The 17927-nt window shown below is 46.8% G+C and overlaps 3 protein-coding genes across 3 annotated transcripts; all 3 read right to left on the bottom strand.

The window, feature by feature from the left end:
* Positions 1–856: 856 nt before the first annotated feature.
* Positions 857–4116, bottom strand: DIABLO (diablo IAP-binding mitochondrial protein). The gene is made up of 6 exons (XM_027470174.3): positions 3958–4116; positions 3445–3568; positions 2969–3100; positions 2434–2544; positions 2188–2284; positions 857–1503 (listed from the first exon to the last, which is right to left on the bottom strand). Exons 1-6 carry the CDS (start codon positions 4002–4004, stop codon positions 1289–1291), a joined length of 726 nt encoding a protein of 241 aa, XP_027325975.3. The 5' UTR covers positions 4005–4116; the 3' UTR covers positions 857–1288.
* Positions 4117–5020: 904 nt separating this feature from the next.
* Positions 5021–5344, bottom strand: LOC119718483 (uncharacterized). The gene has a single exon (XM_072024212.1). The coding sequence runs from the start codon at positions 5342–5344 to the stop codon at positions 5210–5212; it is 135 nt and encodes a 44-aa protein (XP_071880313.1). The 3' UTR covers positions 5021–5209.
* A 4289-nt stretch (positions 5345–9633) lies between these two features.
* Positions 9634–17916, bottom strand: VPS33A (VPS33A core subunit of CORVET and HOPS complexes). The gene is made up of 13 exons (XM_027470172.3): positions 17777–17916; positions 17625–17690; positions 17407–17534; positions 16881–17070; positions 16001–16117; positions 15103–15277; positions 14200–14393; positions 12392–12518; positions 12145–12212; positions 11447–11584; positions 10945–11082; positions 10621–10789; positions 9634–10080 (listed from the first exon to the last, which is right to left on the bottom strand). The coding sequence occupies exons 1-13, from the start codon at positions 17876–17878 to the stop codon at positions 9887–9889; spliced, it is 1806 nt and encodes a 601-aa protein (XP_027325973.1). The 5' UTR covers positions 17879–17916; the 3' UTR covers positions 9634–9886.
* Between the last annotated feature and the right edge of the window lie 11 nt (positions 17917–17927).

Here is a 17927-nt window from a genome sequence, read left to right as displayed (position 1 = left end):
TTTTGTTTGTTTGTTTGTTTTTCAAAGCTTTTACTATATAATCTAAATTTATGGTGCTGTGCAGCTGAGATTGCATTTGTTCAAAAGGCAGGCAAAAGGAGACAGAGAAAGGCTCGTGTTACAGATGAAAAAAAATTCCTAGTCAAGCAGAACTCAGTTTAGTAACAGCAACCTCACCACATGTAGTGCATCTGCTGCTAATTTATAGTGGAAAATCTTATGATTGCATGCCTTCTTACAAAAGGTGATGAATAGGGATTAACTGACTCAAATCAGCAGCGACAGAGTTCTAGCCAGTGCTACTGTACAAAGCAATCTCAGCTAAAGTTTATATTGTCTGTACAGCTAATTCTGCAAATTTCACATGAAGCTGTCAAGTTAGAAAATGAACACAGTGAAAGACACTTGCGGTTTTAAAACCTGCAGTGAAACATTAAGCTTACCAAAAGAGAGAATTCAGATAATTTTCCTGAATCTTGTGCTAGAAAGCACTCAAATACGTAAAACTCACTTTTGTTGCTTTATAAAGTCTGCAGCGATTGTCACAACTACTCTGTAACCACAGTACGTTGAAAATCACATCTTATGCTTCCTGAGGAAGGCAGCTGTTCTACAAGCAGCGACTCCTGGGTGAAAGAGACTGTTGGAGACTGTACTGCACTGCAAAACTTCTCCAAGAAGAGCTTGGGTAACTCCATCGAAAGTTTTCAGCTCAATAGCAAATGTTTTCCCTGATTGCAATTAAGTGCAATTAGATATGGTTGTCAGACTCAACTCTGTTACAAAGTCAAAACAGAAAACAGCACTTAATCTCTTATCTATGTGGGCATACTTGAAAGGAAATGCACTTGCACAGTTTAATAAAGGTGTCTACTAACGTATCATTTACTTCACAGGTTAAAAATTATCACTTTTAAATACACGTCTTTGGCTGATACCTAGTTAGCCCCTATGTCAGAGAGCTCCCAGAAACACATCGCACCATGGGTAGGATCCTCCCGGCAGAGACAATGAACAACAAGCTATCCTTGATAGCAATTTTCACATTTGCATAGTTAAACACTTAAATAATCAAATCTATAATTATTACAAACGTGGTAGGCTACAAACAAGGTGAAGGCTTTTTCAGAGTCTTGGAATTGACTTGATTTGTAAAGCAAGCCTATTTAGGGGAAAAAAATGGAATCACAGGCTTATTTCAGCAGTTTCCCACTATCCACTTAGAAGTTTAGGACCCCAGGATTTCTGATCAATTCTCACGTACTCGAAGGTGACACTTCAGTTCTTTTCAGTCTTCCCGGAGATAAGGGTCTTCACCTGCATCCGTACTTCCTATAACACCCTGCGGCAATGAAGACTCCTCTCCTTGAGCTTTTATCAGCTCTTCTGTTTGAGCTTCAGCTAACTTCGTCTCTGCTTTCTGGGACAGCTGCCGCACTTCTTGCACTTGTGATTTCACTAGCTGGATGTGGCTTCGGGCTGTCACTGAGGCTTGATCTGCACCTGAAAAGCAGTAATTTAAATTCATTAGGTTAGAGAGCACTCAGCAAACCTTCAATTAAGGAAGCAACTGTCTGTAATTATCACCTGCTTTGCTAAGTGTTTTGATGGCTCTTGGGCTGTATTAATGCTAAATGCATTTACTGTTCATTTACCTCAACCAACAACATGCCGACCTTGAGATTTTTGTGTCCCCTTGAATTCCTCCAGCCCAAGCAGCTTTCAGCCAGCATCTGGTCAAATTGGATCAGCTTGTGTTGTTGGGTTTGAGAACTAAGCCCAGCCCAGTCGCCGTGTACCAGGAACTTTCAGGCCTTGTCTTGTCATGGAACATGAACTGGAAAGCGTGGCACTGCTGAACATGGAAACCTGTTTTCCTGTGCTCCTACAGATCGTATGTCTTTTTCAACAGTTTCATCAAGAAATGTGCAGTTAGGCTGCCCCTGGATATTTACCTTTTTTGTCCTAATCTTTCTCTGCTCCAATAACTTTGCCAAGTCAGCTCATAACTCAATCTCAGAGCTGTCAAGTCTCTGCATGTTTTGTGGAAGTGTGTGTACAGGGAGAAAACAAAATTCCTATCGTCCCTGAGCGAAAGGCAAATACTCTCACTTCAATAAAAGTGAATCCAGCGAGGGGCACCTAAATGTTAGCTGAAAGATTCTCAGTATTTCTGCTTCTGCATACCTGATTGATACGCAGCTTCTGCTGCCATCTCTGAGAGACGTAACGCTGTCATCCAGCTGGACTCCAGCCTCAGGTATTCTTGCTGTTTTGTTGTCATCTAGGAGTAAAATAAAGTATTACTCAGCTTTATAGATGCGTATCAGAATGCTCTTCCAAACCGTTGTGAAAAGGTCAGCAAGTGACACAACAGCTTTCTGAGCAGCATAAATGAGGCAAGTTGCTGACCGAAGGGAGGTGATTGCTTACATCAACTCTGGCTCCTATCACCACCTGCCAGACTGCGTCTACTTCTTCGGAGTTCATCTTCCCAAGAAGATTTGAGTATTGCTTGTAGAGAGACACTAGTGTATAAACCGCCTGCAAAGGAATCATTTCACACAGTTACAGGAAAATCTGTAAGTCACTGATGTCGTCTCAGTGTTAACTTCTGTTAATTAGTCACAGAAATAAGAAAAGAACTAACCTGTCTGTGTTTAATCCCCAGTATATACAGCGGGTAACAGAATCGTTTAATAGTTCCAAATAGGTGCTTTGTTCTTAAGTTTACTGATAATTTTAAAGATGTTGAAAAAAGGAAGGAGTACACTGACTCAAACTTTCATACTCCAGGAGTATGTACGCATCGTTCTGGGCTTTTTGGAATCCAGAGCATCTAACTGCCACTCTGATCTCCTGCTCTGAAAGCCTGCTTGTGCTACAGGAGTTCCTTGCACACAAATACACTAGTACTGCATGAAAAGCAGAAATATATGAGTACACTACTCACAATCACTCAGCTTACCTTCGTATACTCTGTCAATGCTTCAATCAACGCGTACGTTGTTTGAGAGAGGAGAGTGGAAGTGCTGTCTGTTACCAGAGAAACTGCTCTTTTAATCAGGGCATCGTTACTGAGAGAAGAGGAATTCTGTTTCTGAAAGACAACAAATTTGCATCGTCTTTACAATGACATTGAAGTATACGTTATTGTAACAAATAACGGTAAGCAAAAGCAGACTGTTAATTACAAGCTTGGACAGCCTAATTCTTAGTGGTGTTTCACCTTTCTCTGTAGAACAAGGCAACCTTTTTTAAGATGTTATTGAAGGTAAACCCCGTCTTTCTCATTTCTGTTCCTTAACAACTACACAGATAACCACCTGTGATCCCTGAGAAGGAACGAGGATGGTACTAAGGTAAACATTAACTCGTACAACGCTAGGCAAGTGTTTTTGGCTAGAACTGTTTCCCCCGATCCTATCTCTCTCATGACATTACCTCAATGACCGGGACTGCGCACAGCGCCGCTCCCAGCCCCACGCCCAGCGCCTGCTGCCATCGCCTGCTCCCTCCGGAGAGGCCGGGCTGTCTCCGGGCGGCCGCCAGCACGGGGAAGCCTCGTCTGCAAGCACAAAACACGGGGGTCAGGCACAGAAACAACGCGTGAGGCGGGTGTCAAGGAGGAAAGAAACGTGTGGGGGCTGTTCCAGGCAACCCAGTCAGGAGGAACCTTCCGTGATACATCCGTGTCTGACCCATTCTGCGAAACAGCCGCGTTTGCACATGAACAAGGTTGTTTAGGGTCCTGTTATTTAATTAAAGCTACAAGGAACAGAAGGCAGGCACAGTAAGCTAGTAAGCTGTTGGTCCCGCGAGGGAAGGCACGCATCTCGTGCGAACACGCCGTTAATACCCAATCGTGTTGAAAATCGGGCTTTAAAAACACACCGTCAACATTCAACCACACCGAGAACCGGGCTTTAGGACGCGCTTATCGGCAGCAGGCGGTACCTGAGGAGCGAGCGGCAGCTCCGCAACCAGCGCCCCGCGGCGGCCATCTTGGGACGGGGCGCGGCGGCGGAACCGCGTCACGCGCGCGGCGGCGGCGGGAGGGGGGGGAAATCTGCGCATGCGCAGCGTGCGCGCGAGCGGCCGTTGGTAACGGTCGTGAGGCAGCCGTTAGTAACGGTCGCGGGGTGGTGAGGCCGTGAGGTGACTTGAGGGTCTGGTGGCCCTGAGTGGTCTCAAAACCTCCCGGGACGGCCTCAGAACTCTCAGGAATGGCCGCAAAAGCCTCGCCCAGCCCCAGCCCGAGGTACCTGCTGGGCTCCCGGCTTAGAACCAAGCGCGGCCCCTGTTCTTTGTGCCCCCGCGGGTGTTCTTCAGCTTTACTCTTAGTGTATGTGGTGCTGCGTTGGCTTTGGGTGGTTCTGTGCCTGTGATAATCCCCTGCTAGGGTCTCTATAGTTACACATGAAAAGCCTAAGTCGAGTTCAATTACCTTTTTTTTTTTTTTTTTTTTTTTTTAATATATATATACCAGAAATTCCTGCTGTTCTTGATGAGACACTTGACTTGTCACACTTTAGCTTTAGCAGGGCACTGCTGTACCAGTCATATCCTTCAGCTGCCCCCGTATTTAAAGTGTTTATTGAAAAGTGTTGCATGCTCAGGAGTGCCAAATGATAGCCCTATGGGTGGTGTGGTGTTGGTGCCCCCACCCCACAAAAGTGTACCTTGTAAAACCAGCGGAAACTTTGCACTGATTTGAAATGGCTTTTTTTAAGACTTAAAAAGCAATTACAAGTAATTTCTCCATCTCTCTTCCCACCCTCAGTGAGGCAGAGCTAGGCAAGGCAAGACTTGTTTATCTGAGATGTTGGTCACACACAAATTGTGTCGCATCCCTCCTGTCCTACCACACTCAGCGGGCTGCTGTACCCTAGAGGTGGGCTGGGTGTGGGGTGGGACTCTCGGGACAAAGCTACTGGGAAGCTTTCAGATCTTCCAGGGAACAGGGACCAATGTCTAGGAGATAAAAGAATTGGCAAGAGCCACAAAGATCAGAAAGATGTATGTGTATAGATACATTTTTTTTTTTAATCTTTCCTTTTTACATAAGAAAATAAGATTATGCTTAGGCAGTAACAAAACAAAATGCTTGCAGAGTCGGTGCAGGAGGAAGGGACTGCCATCCTGTGCGCGGAGCGTGGAGCCTGATGCTTTGGGCCAGTCTGTGGCTGCCGGAGCAGAAGGGCAGCAGTCATTTAAGCACAAGGAAGTACGTCGTCCAGCCGGCGAGCAGCAGTGCTCCAACCAGCACCGTGTAGCTGAACAGCACGAAGGCCAGCAGCTCCCTCAGGACCTTGAGGAAGTGGATGGCAAAGGAGTCTGGCATGGTTCTTCCCAGCACCACAGGGCAGGTAAGGTGTCGGGAGCTGGCTGCTGCCTTGTTCTTCTGCGCTCTGTATGAAGGAGAAGCGAAGGAACAGGATGGGTTTTTCCCAGAAGGATGGTGTGGCTCTGCTTCAGGGAGAAATGGTTGTTTGGGAGGGTTAACAGCCACCCAGCCTCCTAAGCAAGTTGCTAATTACCGAAGTGTAAGTGTGAGGCTCGTCTTGTGTGAGCTTGTTCAGACTTTTCCTGGGTTACCAAGCTGTGTGCAGTGTTGAAAAGGAGTTTGGGATCTGAACAATGTCTCCAAATCAGGACTGGTAACTAAGCAAACTAAAATATGGATGCACACGTAGTGGTCGCTGTTGTGTAGCTAAGGACCGGTGGCCCCCGGTTCAGCCGGATCCTGATGCCTTTCCCCCGTGTCGGTGGCTGTGCATCCAGGAAGCTTCACAAGCGGAGTGTTCGCTGATGCATTACCACCAGTGTGTTCTGATAAAAGTGGTCAATTCCTCCAAGGAAGCCACCATTAATATTTAATGACATAATTGCATCTAATGGAGATACTGGCACAAACTGAGCCTTTTGTTTAAGAGTGAGGAAAACTCGGGCTTAAATACAAGTTTGCACAGAAAAATATTTCTGTCTCACCTTAAAAATAACCTCTAAATGGAAGACACAGGGTAAGATGTTTTAGAACGCGTCTTCCATCTGTGTTTTGAAGTCATATGAACACGTCACTTTAGAAGTTGCTCGTTTGTAAGTTTAATATAAAATCTGAAATTTCACAAAAGTTTTTGGCTCCTCAGACTTAAATCTGTAAAGGTCCAACTAAAAAATTCTGCTGTCTCCCTGACTTGCATGTTCTTTTTAATTTTGGTCACAACCATGCCTGACAAAATATTCCCAGTCTTGGTGAAGCACATATAGGGAATTTAAAAACAGATTTTGGATAAAACTAACTTAAAAGGATTATGTCTCTTCTAAATAGTCTAAAGCCGGTCAGAGTAAATTGAATTCCTGTTCTGCCACTTTGAATGCTTTTTAAAAAGCACGATGAAGAGTTCACAGTTTCATTAAAATTAAGTCATTCTTTTACTTTTACTGAGTTGGTTATTTCTTTCTAAACTCAGGTGCACGTAGACATTATGGGAGCTATTGCATTTTAAAACCAGCTATGGTTTCCCAGTTGTTCAAAGCATTAAACTTTGATATTTATTGGCTTTTTGAAACTTTTAATTGTCTAAAGTAGCGCCGACAAAGAAATAAATTGCTTACCCAGGTAGACGATGGGGTCTACTTCATAAAGTTCCTATTCCTCTGGTTCTGTTCTGCAGCTGCCCCTTGAATTTCTGGCTCCTGGAAGGTTTGTACTGTAGTTTGATCCCCTTCTGAGCTGCTCATCCGGGAGGCAGGAGCGATGAGGCTGTATTTGCAGCCCGCACAAGGACTAATGCACTAGGTGTGGTCAGGACCAATTATTATATGACAGAGCGCCTTTGCGCGCTGCGCGGCACAGCAGTACAGAGCACTCCAAATAGCTCCCCTTCCCCGGAGAGCTTTTGTCAACGGCATTCGGTGAGTTTAAGCACCATAGCTTTCCTAGTGCTGTCAGTCAAAACCTGCATTTGTTTAAATGTGCTTTTTTTCCCCCCCTCTAACAAAGTATTGTGTCATCGAATGCTTTTTATTGTGCAGTTCGGTTACCTGGAATACGGTTGTAGCTCTTCCTATGTTCTCTGAGAGCCCCGTGCTTCTGTGGGCTGCTCAGGGAGCAGGGTGCTTGCCTGGGGATTGCTCAAGATCAGTGGCACAGGACGGGTTGGAACTGTGCAGACTGAATCAGGCCCTTTTATCAGAAGCGAGTGAGTGCTGAAGGCAGTCTAGTCTATACATAATTGCTCCTTCACTGCCCTAGTATCTTCTCCTGTGCACAGCCAAAAAGTCACCCCTACCTTTTAGAGAGCAAGAGCTACAACTTATTGGTGGCAAGTGGGGAGGAGGGAGGTAAGATACACGTTTATTTTTAGCAAAACTGCTTTCTGAGAACGCTATATGAAAAGTGAAAGTCTTTGGGAGTGGAGGTTGGATAATGTTTGCTCTTCTTTTTGCTTGTAAATCAGACAAATGCAGACAGCAGAGAGAAGGAAGAGTGTGTACTGCAAATCAAATCTCTTACCTACAAAGATATTATGATGTAGAAAATGGCCCCTTAATTTAATTAAGCTCTCTTGTTATCAAATTATTACCCGCATGGTCAGCAAGGCCTTAGACAGAAGCAGAACATAATCAAGCTGCTCAGGAAGCCTGTTAAGTAGTAATTGCTCCTCCAGAGAATCGATCAACGTCAAGATGGCTTTTTTGTTGTTGTTGAATAGTTCCGGGAAGAGACTTTGTCTAGTTTGTGTATCCACATGGCTCTTGCTTGGTGGTGGTGAGGGGTACAGTCTGCAAGATTTATGCAGTGTTGTTGGTAAATTAATCTACAGAGTGTTCGCATAAAGTACTTTTTGAAATAAATGTTGCCTCTAATGCTACTAACACGTTTATTGACCCAAGTGAAAAGGTAAGTAAGCTGTTGAATTTGTGCTCTGCCTTTGTTGCATTATTCATTTGTGTTGGGCCACAAAATACCCTGATCAGTGCTAGTCGTTTCCTTGTGATTAATTTCTAAGACTGAAACTCAGTCATAACCCTAACAATGTGGGAATTTTTTTTTTTTAATGCTGTACACATCATGTGGGATAAGAGAGCCAAAATGTTTGCAAAGAGAGTGATTTAATGTGTTGTTTGTTTTTTTTTTAAATTGTTTGTAACAGTTTAATAATGAAGTGCAGTGTGAAACAGAGTCCCCAGTGTTTGTTGGGAAGGGTGTGAGTATAGTGTCAGTGTCACAGGCATCGGCAACAGCCCCTGGTCTGCTTTCCCAGCCCCCAGCAATTAGCAGCGCGGAGTCTTCCGGAGCCAGAAGCTGCTGCTTGCGTACGTTGGCTCAGCAACGCCAAGGCCCCAGCCCCCAAGGCCATGGAAAATTCCGCTCTACAATTCTGGACTCTGCAACAGCAAGTACCACAATTTGTAAACTGAACGGAGGAAAACAAAAAGGGGATCTGTTTTAAAGCTGCTGCTTGCTGGTCCACTGAGGCAGCTATTTTTGGTCTGCATCCCATGTGGGGAGTGCCTGTCTATGTGTACGTGTGTCTTCTAACATAAGCATTGGGCACACTGAGGTAATTCATACTCTGGAGTTGCTTTGCAGTCGGGTGGGTGCACCTATGCCAAACAAGCCACATCCCACTGAATGTCAGAGAATGCTTGAAGTAAAAGACTAGCGTGTTCCTTGTCATTTCCATGCTGTTACTTGTATTTGCAGGCCTTGCTGTTGACATGCATGTGGCTAGTTCAAGATTTATTTGTTGCTGCCTGTGCTAGAGGAATCCCAGTGAATGTCTTGGCCAGACACTGGACTTGAGTGTGACTGAGGGATAGGTAACCACAAAAGTGTGGTGCAGGCTACGCAGGCCCTGTAGGAACCCTTCTCTGGCTGCCTGAGAGCCATGTGGTTTCCAAAGGGGTACTGAGGACATGTGGCAAAGCCTGGTAGAGCAGCTGGGGCCAAAAGGAGCCTGCTAGTTTACTCTGTTTCAGTTTGGTGCTTTGTGAATTACGTGTCATTGGGTTTTTGTCTTCAAGAGGTATCTAATCCTACGCAGTAAAAAAGTTACTGCTTCCCCTTTGGAGCGGTTATCTTCCTCTTGTACAGTGTTCAAGGATGTGAGAAAATTAGGCCATGGCCCTTGTAGGTTCCTGTTGAGGTGAATGTGGCGGAGCTAGAAACAGGAATTCCTCAGCTTTTAGCAGAAAGATGAAAGCAGGACAGACCTTTCCAGCAGAATTATAATGGTGCAAGTTTTAGCCATGGTAGGAAATGCTAATAGCAAAGTGTTAGTTTTACATTTTCTTTTAGTAAAGTGATGCTCTGATATTGGGGGAAAGGACTTTAAAAAATAGCAGAGGCTCCCTGTGGAAGCTTTTCAAAGCACAGGTTCAGCTGCACCCAGTCTGTGACAGGAATAGATCCAGCACATTGATGGAATTATCAGGCAACAGCGACAGACAGGGAATAATGGCTATCCCGCCCCCGAGCTTCTCAGGAAGGTAAAAAGAAGTAATTGCATTTCCCATTAAAACTAAACAGAAAGAAAAATGGTAACAGCTCATCAAATAGAAGGACCAGGGCAAATCCTACCCTGCCCCAGCACTTGTTTGCTGATTCAGACCACAAGCAGGGACTTCTTTTTTTCCCATAATTTATTTCATGGTTAATGCCTTTCAGCACTGTTTGTCTGCTAGGAAGGTCCCCAAACAAACAGTAGGAATGCAAGTGCAGAGAGGGATGAGGGGAACTGCATCAGGAGCAGGACCACTCAGGGGCATGCCACTCTTCCAGGAGCACGTTTCTTTCATGTTCCAGGAGCTATTCCAGAGGCTGATGTACCTCTATCAACCCAGGGCAGCTCACGTTTAGTGTCTCTTGCCACAGACCCTAGAAAGGGGCAGGCTCCAGTTTTTCCATCAAGGATTTGATCCAGGTGGTCCCGTTGATCAGTTTTGTGGTGGCAATGACATACTCTGTGCCTCCATCTTCCATCTGAGAGAGAAATCTGAGTGCCGCTATTTCTGCGTACGTCACGCCTCCCAGGAAGAACACCAGTGTGACTCGGTTCTCACCGTGCTGACCTGCGTATTCAGAGAAACATACAGGTTGGCTTAGTTTTATTTTAACATCTCCTATGCATCACCTCTCAGGCAAACTGAGAACGTCCTAAACCTAAAATAAATGTAGCTGGTTTAGAGAAGAAACCTGTTGAGCACAGAACCGGCCTGGGGCCCAGAGGTGCAGACTCCGCTGCCAGCTGAGCAGTCTCTACAGAATTTGCTTAGTACTAGGAGAGTGATGCTGACCTGTGTTGTGAGGTAATGGTACTTATTAAAACCATGGTGAAAGGGTGGATTATGTTAGTACACCGATTAGAAGTTAAAGAAATGTACAACTCCACAGTATTTTCAATACAAATGGTGCTGTTCATTAATAGCAGACTGGAAGCTTTAAGGAGGCCCAAAACCCATCTGTCAAGAATAGGGATATCTAACACTGTAGGGAGATGGGGAGAGGAGACAGATGCCTGCATTCTGCCAGCCTTCATTTCTGTTTGCCTCATTCCAACCTAGCAGACATGCACGTCCCTTTAAAAAATGGGAAAATGAAACAAAACTTACGCTTTTTCTGAAGGCCAGTAGGTAACTGCTGCCTCTCCTCAAAATGGGGACCTGGCAGCATCTTTAATACCTCCTCTATGCTGCGCCACCCAGGCCGGGCTAGTAGCTGTGCCAGGCGCACGCTCAGCGGCGCGTAGCCACTGTACACATAGGAGATATCATTGGGGTTCTGCAAGAGAGCAGAGTGCGAGCAACAGGTGAGTGCTACTTCATGCTGGAAAGCAGCACAGCACCCTAACAATCAAACAAAACCATGAGGGCTTTCCTGCTGCACACAATCCCCTGCTGTTAAGTGTAATTGTCACTGCTGAAGCATCTGTTTACCTGTTCATTAACGTCATCCATCCATAGGCGCAGGGTTTTCCTGATCGTTGGGTAGTTATTCCTACCACTTGTCTGAGGCTTCAGGAGTCCAGCCTTCTCTAAGTTGTTTAAGGTCAATATGTGCTCGTATCCGTACGTCTGCAATAGAAAGAATTCACCTTAAATGCCATGCCATTAATCCATGGCCAGATTGTAAACGTTATTATAAAAAATGTTTTGGTTAAGATCTCTACAGTGAGATCTACTCTAACCCATTTAGAGTGTTTAAACCATGATAGCAAAAACTGTAATGAGATAAACCTCTGTACCTTCACGTTGTGTACAGACATGTGCACCACCTGCGTCCCAGCTGTCAGCCCAAACACAAGCCTCTGCCCTCCACACACACCTAAGTCATGCTAAGACTACCCCATGTAAGATGCATCCATCCAGAATGCTGTACAGTGGAGGCTTTGATGGAGATTTTCTCAGAAATTTATCAATCCAAAAGCTACAGACCAACCTGCAGAATCTCTCTTTTATAATGGTCCAGAACCTTCTGCTTCAGCCCACTATTGCACACAGATTGCAAGCAAACGAGACGTAGGATCTTGATTAATGGATGTTTTTGGGCAATGCAGTCTTCAATGTAATTGTTAACCTATTCAAAGAAATATATAAGCTGTTAGTCAAAGCCCTGCTAAAGTACCTAGCAGACGTGGAAAGAATGATCTAGTTTTGCCTAGTGTCTGCAAAATGGCAAGAAAGGGGATGCAGCTGCTGCCCAGGCAGCTCCAAGCCAGCTGTAAATCAGTGATCCCGCGCCTCTCTAAAGCACCTCGATTCCACTCATCCCTCACAGGACACGGTCCCCCTATACAAGTGAAAGCAATCCACCCGCAGTCAGCTGAGCTGCAGGCAGCGACAGGTAAAAGCCTGGCAGAGCACTCAGTACAGTGGCACCTCTGCGTAAGCTCAGTGGTGCATGTCACTTGGAAACAACTGCTGCAGACATGCAAGGAGACACATGTGAGAGCTCACAGCTTCGACACTGAATGGAGATAGACATCATCCAGACCACGTATTGCTCAAACAAACAAACAAAAAATGTCCAAAAACCAAACCACCACCAAACACAAATGCAAAAAAAAAAAAAAGCACACACAGAAATATACATATATATATATTTTGAAGAGTTATTAGTCGTCGTTACCTACTCACCTTGTCTGTGTCTATTCCGGACATGAATTCCTGTTCCACTGTTAAATTATCAAAGAAATCCTCAGATGCTTCAGGAAAAGAATGAAAATCGACATATTAGCAACTGACTGTATTTTCTGCATTTAAACATTTCAGCAGAGGAGCACTGGATGGGATAAACCTAATTTTTGTCAAGCTGAATGATGTCAATCAAGTTGTCTTACATCTTGTACACTCAAATCCCTCAGCCTATACAACAAATACTCACTGGTGATGTCTTTGATGAGTTCTGCAATTGAAGTGTGGTTTGCCAGAGAACTCCTTGCTGCCTGCATGTGTGGCAACTGCGAGACAAACTGCTTAATCTCTCCAACCGTTTTCGCATGGTGCCTTTCCTAAAGAAATCCATCACTAAGGTTAGATCTCATTCAGATGAATTAGCCACCCACCAACTAGATCATTTCATCATGAGCAAGTCTTTTCCTGTAGTCAGTGCAGCAGCAGATACTGTTAGAGATGTGCAGCTTTTCAGACAAAATACTTTTCATCTTTATACTAAAATCACAGCATCACCCGTAACAGCGCTTTGGTGGTTAGAAGAGACCAGTCATAATGCAACAGGAGCATCGGGCTGTTTCTTTCCGTTCTGTCAATTATTGTGCCAGTGCGGGCAATCCCTTTTCTCCACTTTTGTCTGACCAGCCATCACTAACTTTTCCTCAGCTTCCCTATCAGCAAATATCTTTTTTTTATGCAAAGACAAAAGCTAGGTGCCACCAAACATGGAGTTCTGGGCAAATGCAGCCAGAGGTGGGGTCACTGCCCCTCAAAGCAGTTTTCAGAGGTGCTGAGGAACTGGGCAGGCCGGGTCTGCGGCCCTCTTAAGGAGGAGCCTGCGATTCACTGTACCTGACTGCAGTTTCCCAGGTTTTGAGCAACGCTCTGATGAAGCACAACGCAGACTTCAGCTCTCAGAGCAGTCCAGATGTCTGTATTTCATTTGGGCTACTTGTCTCTCACTGCAACTTAGAATAAAAATAATAATTTGATTCATATGTGAAGAATTTAAGCAGGCAAGTGCAGGCAGGAGAGTGATAGTGACAAAGCCTGCAATTTAATAAGTCCTTTGCTACCGCTGTGATGCTGTTTCATTATCACCTCTAATATTTGACGACTTTTTTTTTTTTTTTAAAAAGCAACAGTCTGAATAATCCATCCTTAGCACCTTCAGCATTAATCCTGCAGTAACAGCCACCTACGAGGGGAAGGCTAAGCGTGCACGAGTTGAGTTAGGGAACCACCACCTCTTTCATGTGGCAGAAAGGAAGAGGCAAAGGAAATAAACAAGAAATACAATCCAACAACGTAACCAGTTCTCTGCAGAACCACTATGAAGTCTGAAAACACAGATACAGGATCTCAGACTCTTTCTGAATCATCAACAGGATATTTTCAAACAAAACCACAAACACACCCCACAGCACTCTCCAGCTTTAAGACAACATGAGCCTGAGTTTACAGGTCAAACCCCCCGTAAGACAATTTGGGTTTTTCCACATTCCTGTTGTTTTTGATGCCTGCCATAGTAACAAGGCGTGAATGTGTATCTTGAGTCTTATTTCTTCAACTCTTTCTCTCTATCCTCAGGGAACTCAGAGAGACAGGGATTGTTACCTGTTAACTGAAAGATCAACATCCCACAAAGTGGAACTGATCACTGCACTAAAATTAACCTTAGGCCTCTTGCAGTGGGAAGCAGCACCTGAGTTTTGCAGGCTAGATCTGAGAAAAGCTTTTAACAGTCAGGATGGGGAAAGTCCCAGAAGAGCCCCAGGTGGTGAGAAGAGGGGGTCTACATTACTGCAGCGATCTGACCAACACCTACTGCTGAAGCGGAGCTGATCTCAGCCCTGGATGGGGGACCAGAACCAAGCAGGTTTTGAGGCCTGTGTTTTCTCTGGCTGGGGATCAGTCCACGGCAGTAGCTCAGGCTGCCTGTCAGAGCCCCACTGATACAGACCACGTCTGTGTCTGATGACAATGCCCGAGGCATGCACGGTCAGATACACGCCTCACCTCAAAGGCTGCTGAGATGATCTTGGCTTTCTTGCTCAGCACTGACCCCACAGCATTGAAGTTCTTGTCTCGGATTTCAGCGTACAGCTCTTCAGCTGAGTTCAGCTGGAGTTTCTTGGGCTCTGTGGGGAGATCTTTGCCACCCTCACCCTGCTTCTTCGGGGCAAACTTCTCAGGAGGGAGTTTCACATATGCTGTCAAATGCAGAGAGATAACCCTGGTAAGGACTGGAGCTTCCCCACCGTAACTTCAGCAAAGCAGGCTGTGAAACCTGTCTCCTTAATTGGAAAGGGTTCTTAGCAAGAAAGCTAATGCAAGTGCCCAAATTACTTAGTAGATATATGTTAATTAAGGAGAGTCTCCCTGTACAGTCTCCCTGTACTCACACAGGGAAGCTCTAGGTGCCCTGTTTCCAAAGAGGTTTGGGGTCAGCCTCCCAGCCATCAGTACAGCATCAGATTAAAACCACTGAACACCTAATTTTTAATTCCTACCTCCCAAGGAGAAGGGGAGCGCTTCGAATGACCTTTCACAAACTCTTCCCTTTCCCTGTGGCACCGGGGGAGCTATCCAGGCTGGAGGGTGAAGGCACACGCTACCATTTCTACTCCCACTCTACATGTTCGGTGTCACCACATCTGCACCCAGCCAACACCCAGAACACTCCCAGCTCAGTAACATGCCTGCACTCAGCTCTGCTTCCCCAGCAAACAAAGGTGGCCAAAGCTGATCTCGATGGGCTCTAGGCTGGGGCTGCTACATCAGGGGTCTGAACCATCCCCACCCCAAGTTCAGGTGAGCAGCTCCCATGTCACTGTCACTTAGTGGAAAAAGAAATCCATCTGACACACTGCGGCCTGCTCCAGCACAGCGGGGCCACTCCTGTCACCCTGCAGTACTCACTGTTCTGAATCCCATAGATTTCATCAATCAGCCCTTCATATGTCAGCTGCGTAGCTAACGGCGTCAGCAGGTCCACGTTGCGGTCCAGCAACAAGAGGGTGTCAAAGACTGGAAATATCGAGTTCTGGCTTCCGGGGAACTCACGCTTCATCCTGATCATCATATTAGCCACGTGCTGAAAATAAATCACATTGGTCTGGTTACGGTGCTGGCTGCAACAGATGGATTTGACTTGTAGGCTGTACAGGCACATGATTATGCAAGTATGGGGTCACAATCCTGTACAAAGGAAGACAATGACAAGAGGTACAAACTGGCTGACAAATGGGGGCAGGACAAGACAAAGACAACAAAAAAAGCAAAGCCCTTCACTGCTACTCTGTACCTTAGCAGGGCAGCAACTGCGGCAGCCAAAGCACTGGCTTCCTCTCAAGCCACTCCCTCATTAAAAAAGGGACCAATTAAACACTAGGTTGATGAGATGGGGAAAAAAAAAAAAGAGTGAGACAGTTATAGGGAGAGATGGAAAAGATAACACATAAGCATAGGTTGCACATTTCCAGCTTTATCTAGCCCTTCTGATTACCAGAACTGTTTACTGGTTACCAGAGCAGCTAAGCGTACTCCACAGAAAGACCTGCGGAAAGCACAAAGGTACTGTACCTATGAGCAAAACATAAAATCAGATAAAGCTTCCTGACAGGAAGACCTGTGAAACAGCAAAGATTGTTCTTTTAGGCAGAGACAACAAAAACCTAATGGCCATGATCCTGAAATGCCAACATGACAAGAAGAGTACGCGGCTGGAATCAAAACGAGCAAACCCACAGGCGGCACGTCAGCAAGCACGTGTTGCAAAGAACAAGAGGCATTGTTTAAGCAGCAGCGTTTGCCTTACCCGGGCACATTCGCCCTTCCCAAAAATCTGAGGGATGGTTCCATAGAGAGCCTGCAGAGTCATCAGCCCCTTTGCCGCGTGGTACAGACTTGTCTGGTCGCTCTCCAAGTAACATTCCTAAAGGAGAAGCAGGATTCCCAGTGGGAGGTTTCCACCTGACACAGCCGCTTCCACAGCACCCCATGGTCCACATCAGTACTTCAGAGGAGGCAGAGGCTGGGGAATAAACTGTGGCCAGTGGTAAATATGGACCTTACCCGTGCTGTTCCTAAATCAAATCACTTGATCTAACCAATTGCTGCAAATTTTTTGAATCCTGCGTGCTATTCCCAGTTTGAGAGAGAGAAGAGAGCCAGAGAGTAACTGTGGTAAGCCTCTCCCTCTAACTGGGCGGATCCGAGAGCACAACACCTCTGCCTAGCTGCTGCCAAGCAGCTGCAGGCCCTGGCACATCTTGGCTCTATTTAATAAGGCTGAAACGGGCAAAGAACCACTCACACGTTTCTGTCCCTAGGTGCAGCACTCTGAGAAAGAGGATATGTGATTTGCAGCGTACATCATTAACCACTGCCATGGCTCTTATGCTGCATATTGATACAAACTGCGCCATTTGTTTTAATGACCAAGTGTTTTAGGCCTTATGAACGCTCCGTTTGTCAAAGTAACACCGGTCTATGGCTGGAGGAGGAGGATACAGGCTGGTGTTGTGATTGTTCTGCCAGTGTTTAGTCAGAAAGCCCAATGACAAGTTGGACCCAGTTCAGCACTCAGAGCCATCTGTTCACTCGCATACCAGTTGCTGTGTGAGGCCTTTGTACCTGGCACCAAGAGCCAGCACCCACATGCAGGGCTCTTCCTCGACGATGAGACGAGCACTAACCTTGAAGGCGCTCTCAGACTCCATGGACAGCAGGTCCCCATCGAAGGGTATCAGGTCGAGGCTGTACTGCTCCCGGTGGATGAAGGACCCCAGCACACCCTGCTCCTTCAGCCACTGCTCGCAGAGCAGGCTGCGGCGCGGCACGAAGAGGATGTGGAAGTCCCTCTGCGGAGAGCGGCCTCTGTCCTCCCTGCAAGGGTCACAGGCAGGAGCACCACAGACAGTAACTCAGCAGCGCAGATCGGGGCACGGGGTGGGGGCTAAGGGGTGCTGAATGTAAACAAAAGAGGAACGCTGCACGTGGTTATGGTCATCAGCTTCCTTTTTATCTCTGAGTAGTTTTTACTCAGCCATTTGTGCTCACATTCACGTGTCTGAAACATACATGGTTTTGGTGTATGCGCCTCGCTCCCCACTGAGACCCAACTGTGGGAACTTGGGCAGCTTCACACGGAACCGCCACTGCTCTGGGAAAGCCCCAGGGGAACCGAGAGTCACCCCGAGAGCCGCCCCGTGTCAGCAGTACCTGAGCACGTTGTCGGCGATGATGTCCATCAGCTCCAGCTTGGGCCTGACGAAGAAGATGACGTTCTTCACATCCGCCTGGGGCAGGCGGCCCGGCTTCAGCGTGAACATCTTCTCCACTTCATGCTCCTGTAGGCGCAGGGGGGGAGGGGGACGAGGCGCACCTTAACCGAGCCCCCCCCGGCTCCCCCCACCCCCGGCGGCTCCCCCGGGCCGTACCTTGAGCAGCGAGTACTGCGCGATCAGCCCGAACGGCCCGGTCAGGTACTCGTCCCACACGATGGCCTGCGGGGCGACACGGTGCGGCTGGGTGCCCCCGGTACCCTCGGGTACCCCCGGGACTCCCCGGAGCCCTCCCGCTGCCCCCGCACCTTGGTGCCCGCGCACTTGTCGAGCACCTCGCGCAGCTCCCTGCGCCCCGCCTCGCGCAGCGCCGTCAGGTTCACACGCCCCGAGCTCAGGTGCGCCGCCATCGCCCCGCCGCCGTCACCTGACTGCTGTCACCTGACCCGCCATGTGACC

Source organism: Anas platyrhynchos, chromosome 16, assembly GCF_047663525.1.
Source record: "Anas platyrhynchos isolate ZD024472 breed Pekin duck chromosome 16, IASCAAS_PekinDuck_T2T, whole genome shotgun sequence".
NCBI classification, from domain to species: Eukaryota; Metazoa; Chordata; class Aves; order Anseriformes; family Anatidae; genus Anas; species Anas platyrhynchos.
The sequence above is the reverse complement of the archived record's forward strand: the minus strand, read 5'-3'. Positions and strand labels throughout refer to the sequence as shown.

Bases quoted from the DNA above. Each gene is read 5' to 3' on its own strand.
- DIABLO (XM_027470174.3), bottom strand. From the start codon at position 4,004: ATGGCCGCCGCGGGGCGCTGGTTGCGGAGCTGCCGCTCGCTCCTCAG. The intron at 3,101-3,444 runs GTAATGTCATGA...GTTGTCTTTCAG, and splicing joins GCGCAGTCCCGGTCATTGAG to AAACAGAATTCCTCTTCTCT. The intron at 2,545-2,968 runs GTAAGCTGAGTG...ATTCCTTTGCAG, and splicing joins CATTGACAGAGTATACGAAG to GCGGTTTATACACTAGTGTC.
- LOC119718483 (XM_072024212.1), bottom strand. From the start codon at position 5,344: ATGCCAGACTCCTTTGCCATCCACTTCCTCAAGGTCCTGAGGGAGCTG.
- VPS33A (XM_027470172.3), bottom strand. From the start codon at position 17,878: ATGGCGGCGCACCTGAGCTCGGGGCGTGTGAACCTGACGGCGCTGCGC. The intron at 16,118-16,880 runs GTTAGTGCTCGT...CTTCTCCTTTAG, and splicing joins AGTCTGAGAGCGCCTTCAAG to GAATGTTACTTGGAGAGCGA. The intron at 11,585-12,144 runs GTGAGTAGGTAA...TTCTTTGAATAG, and splicing joins CCGGAATAGACACAGACAAG to GTTAACAATTACATTGAAGA.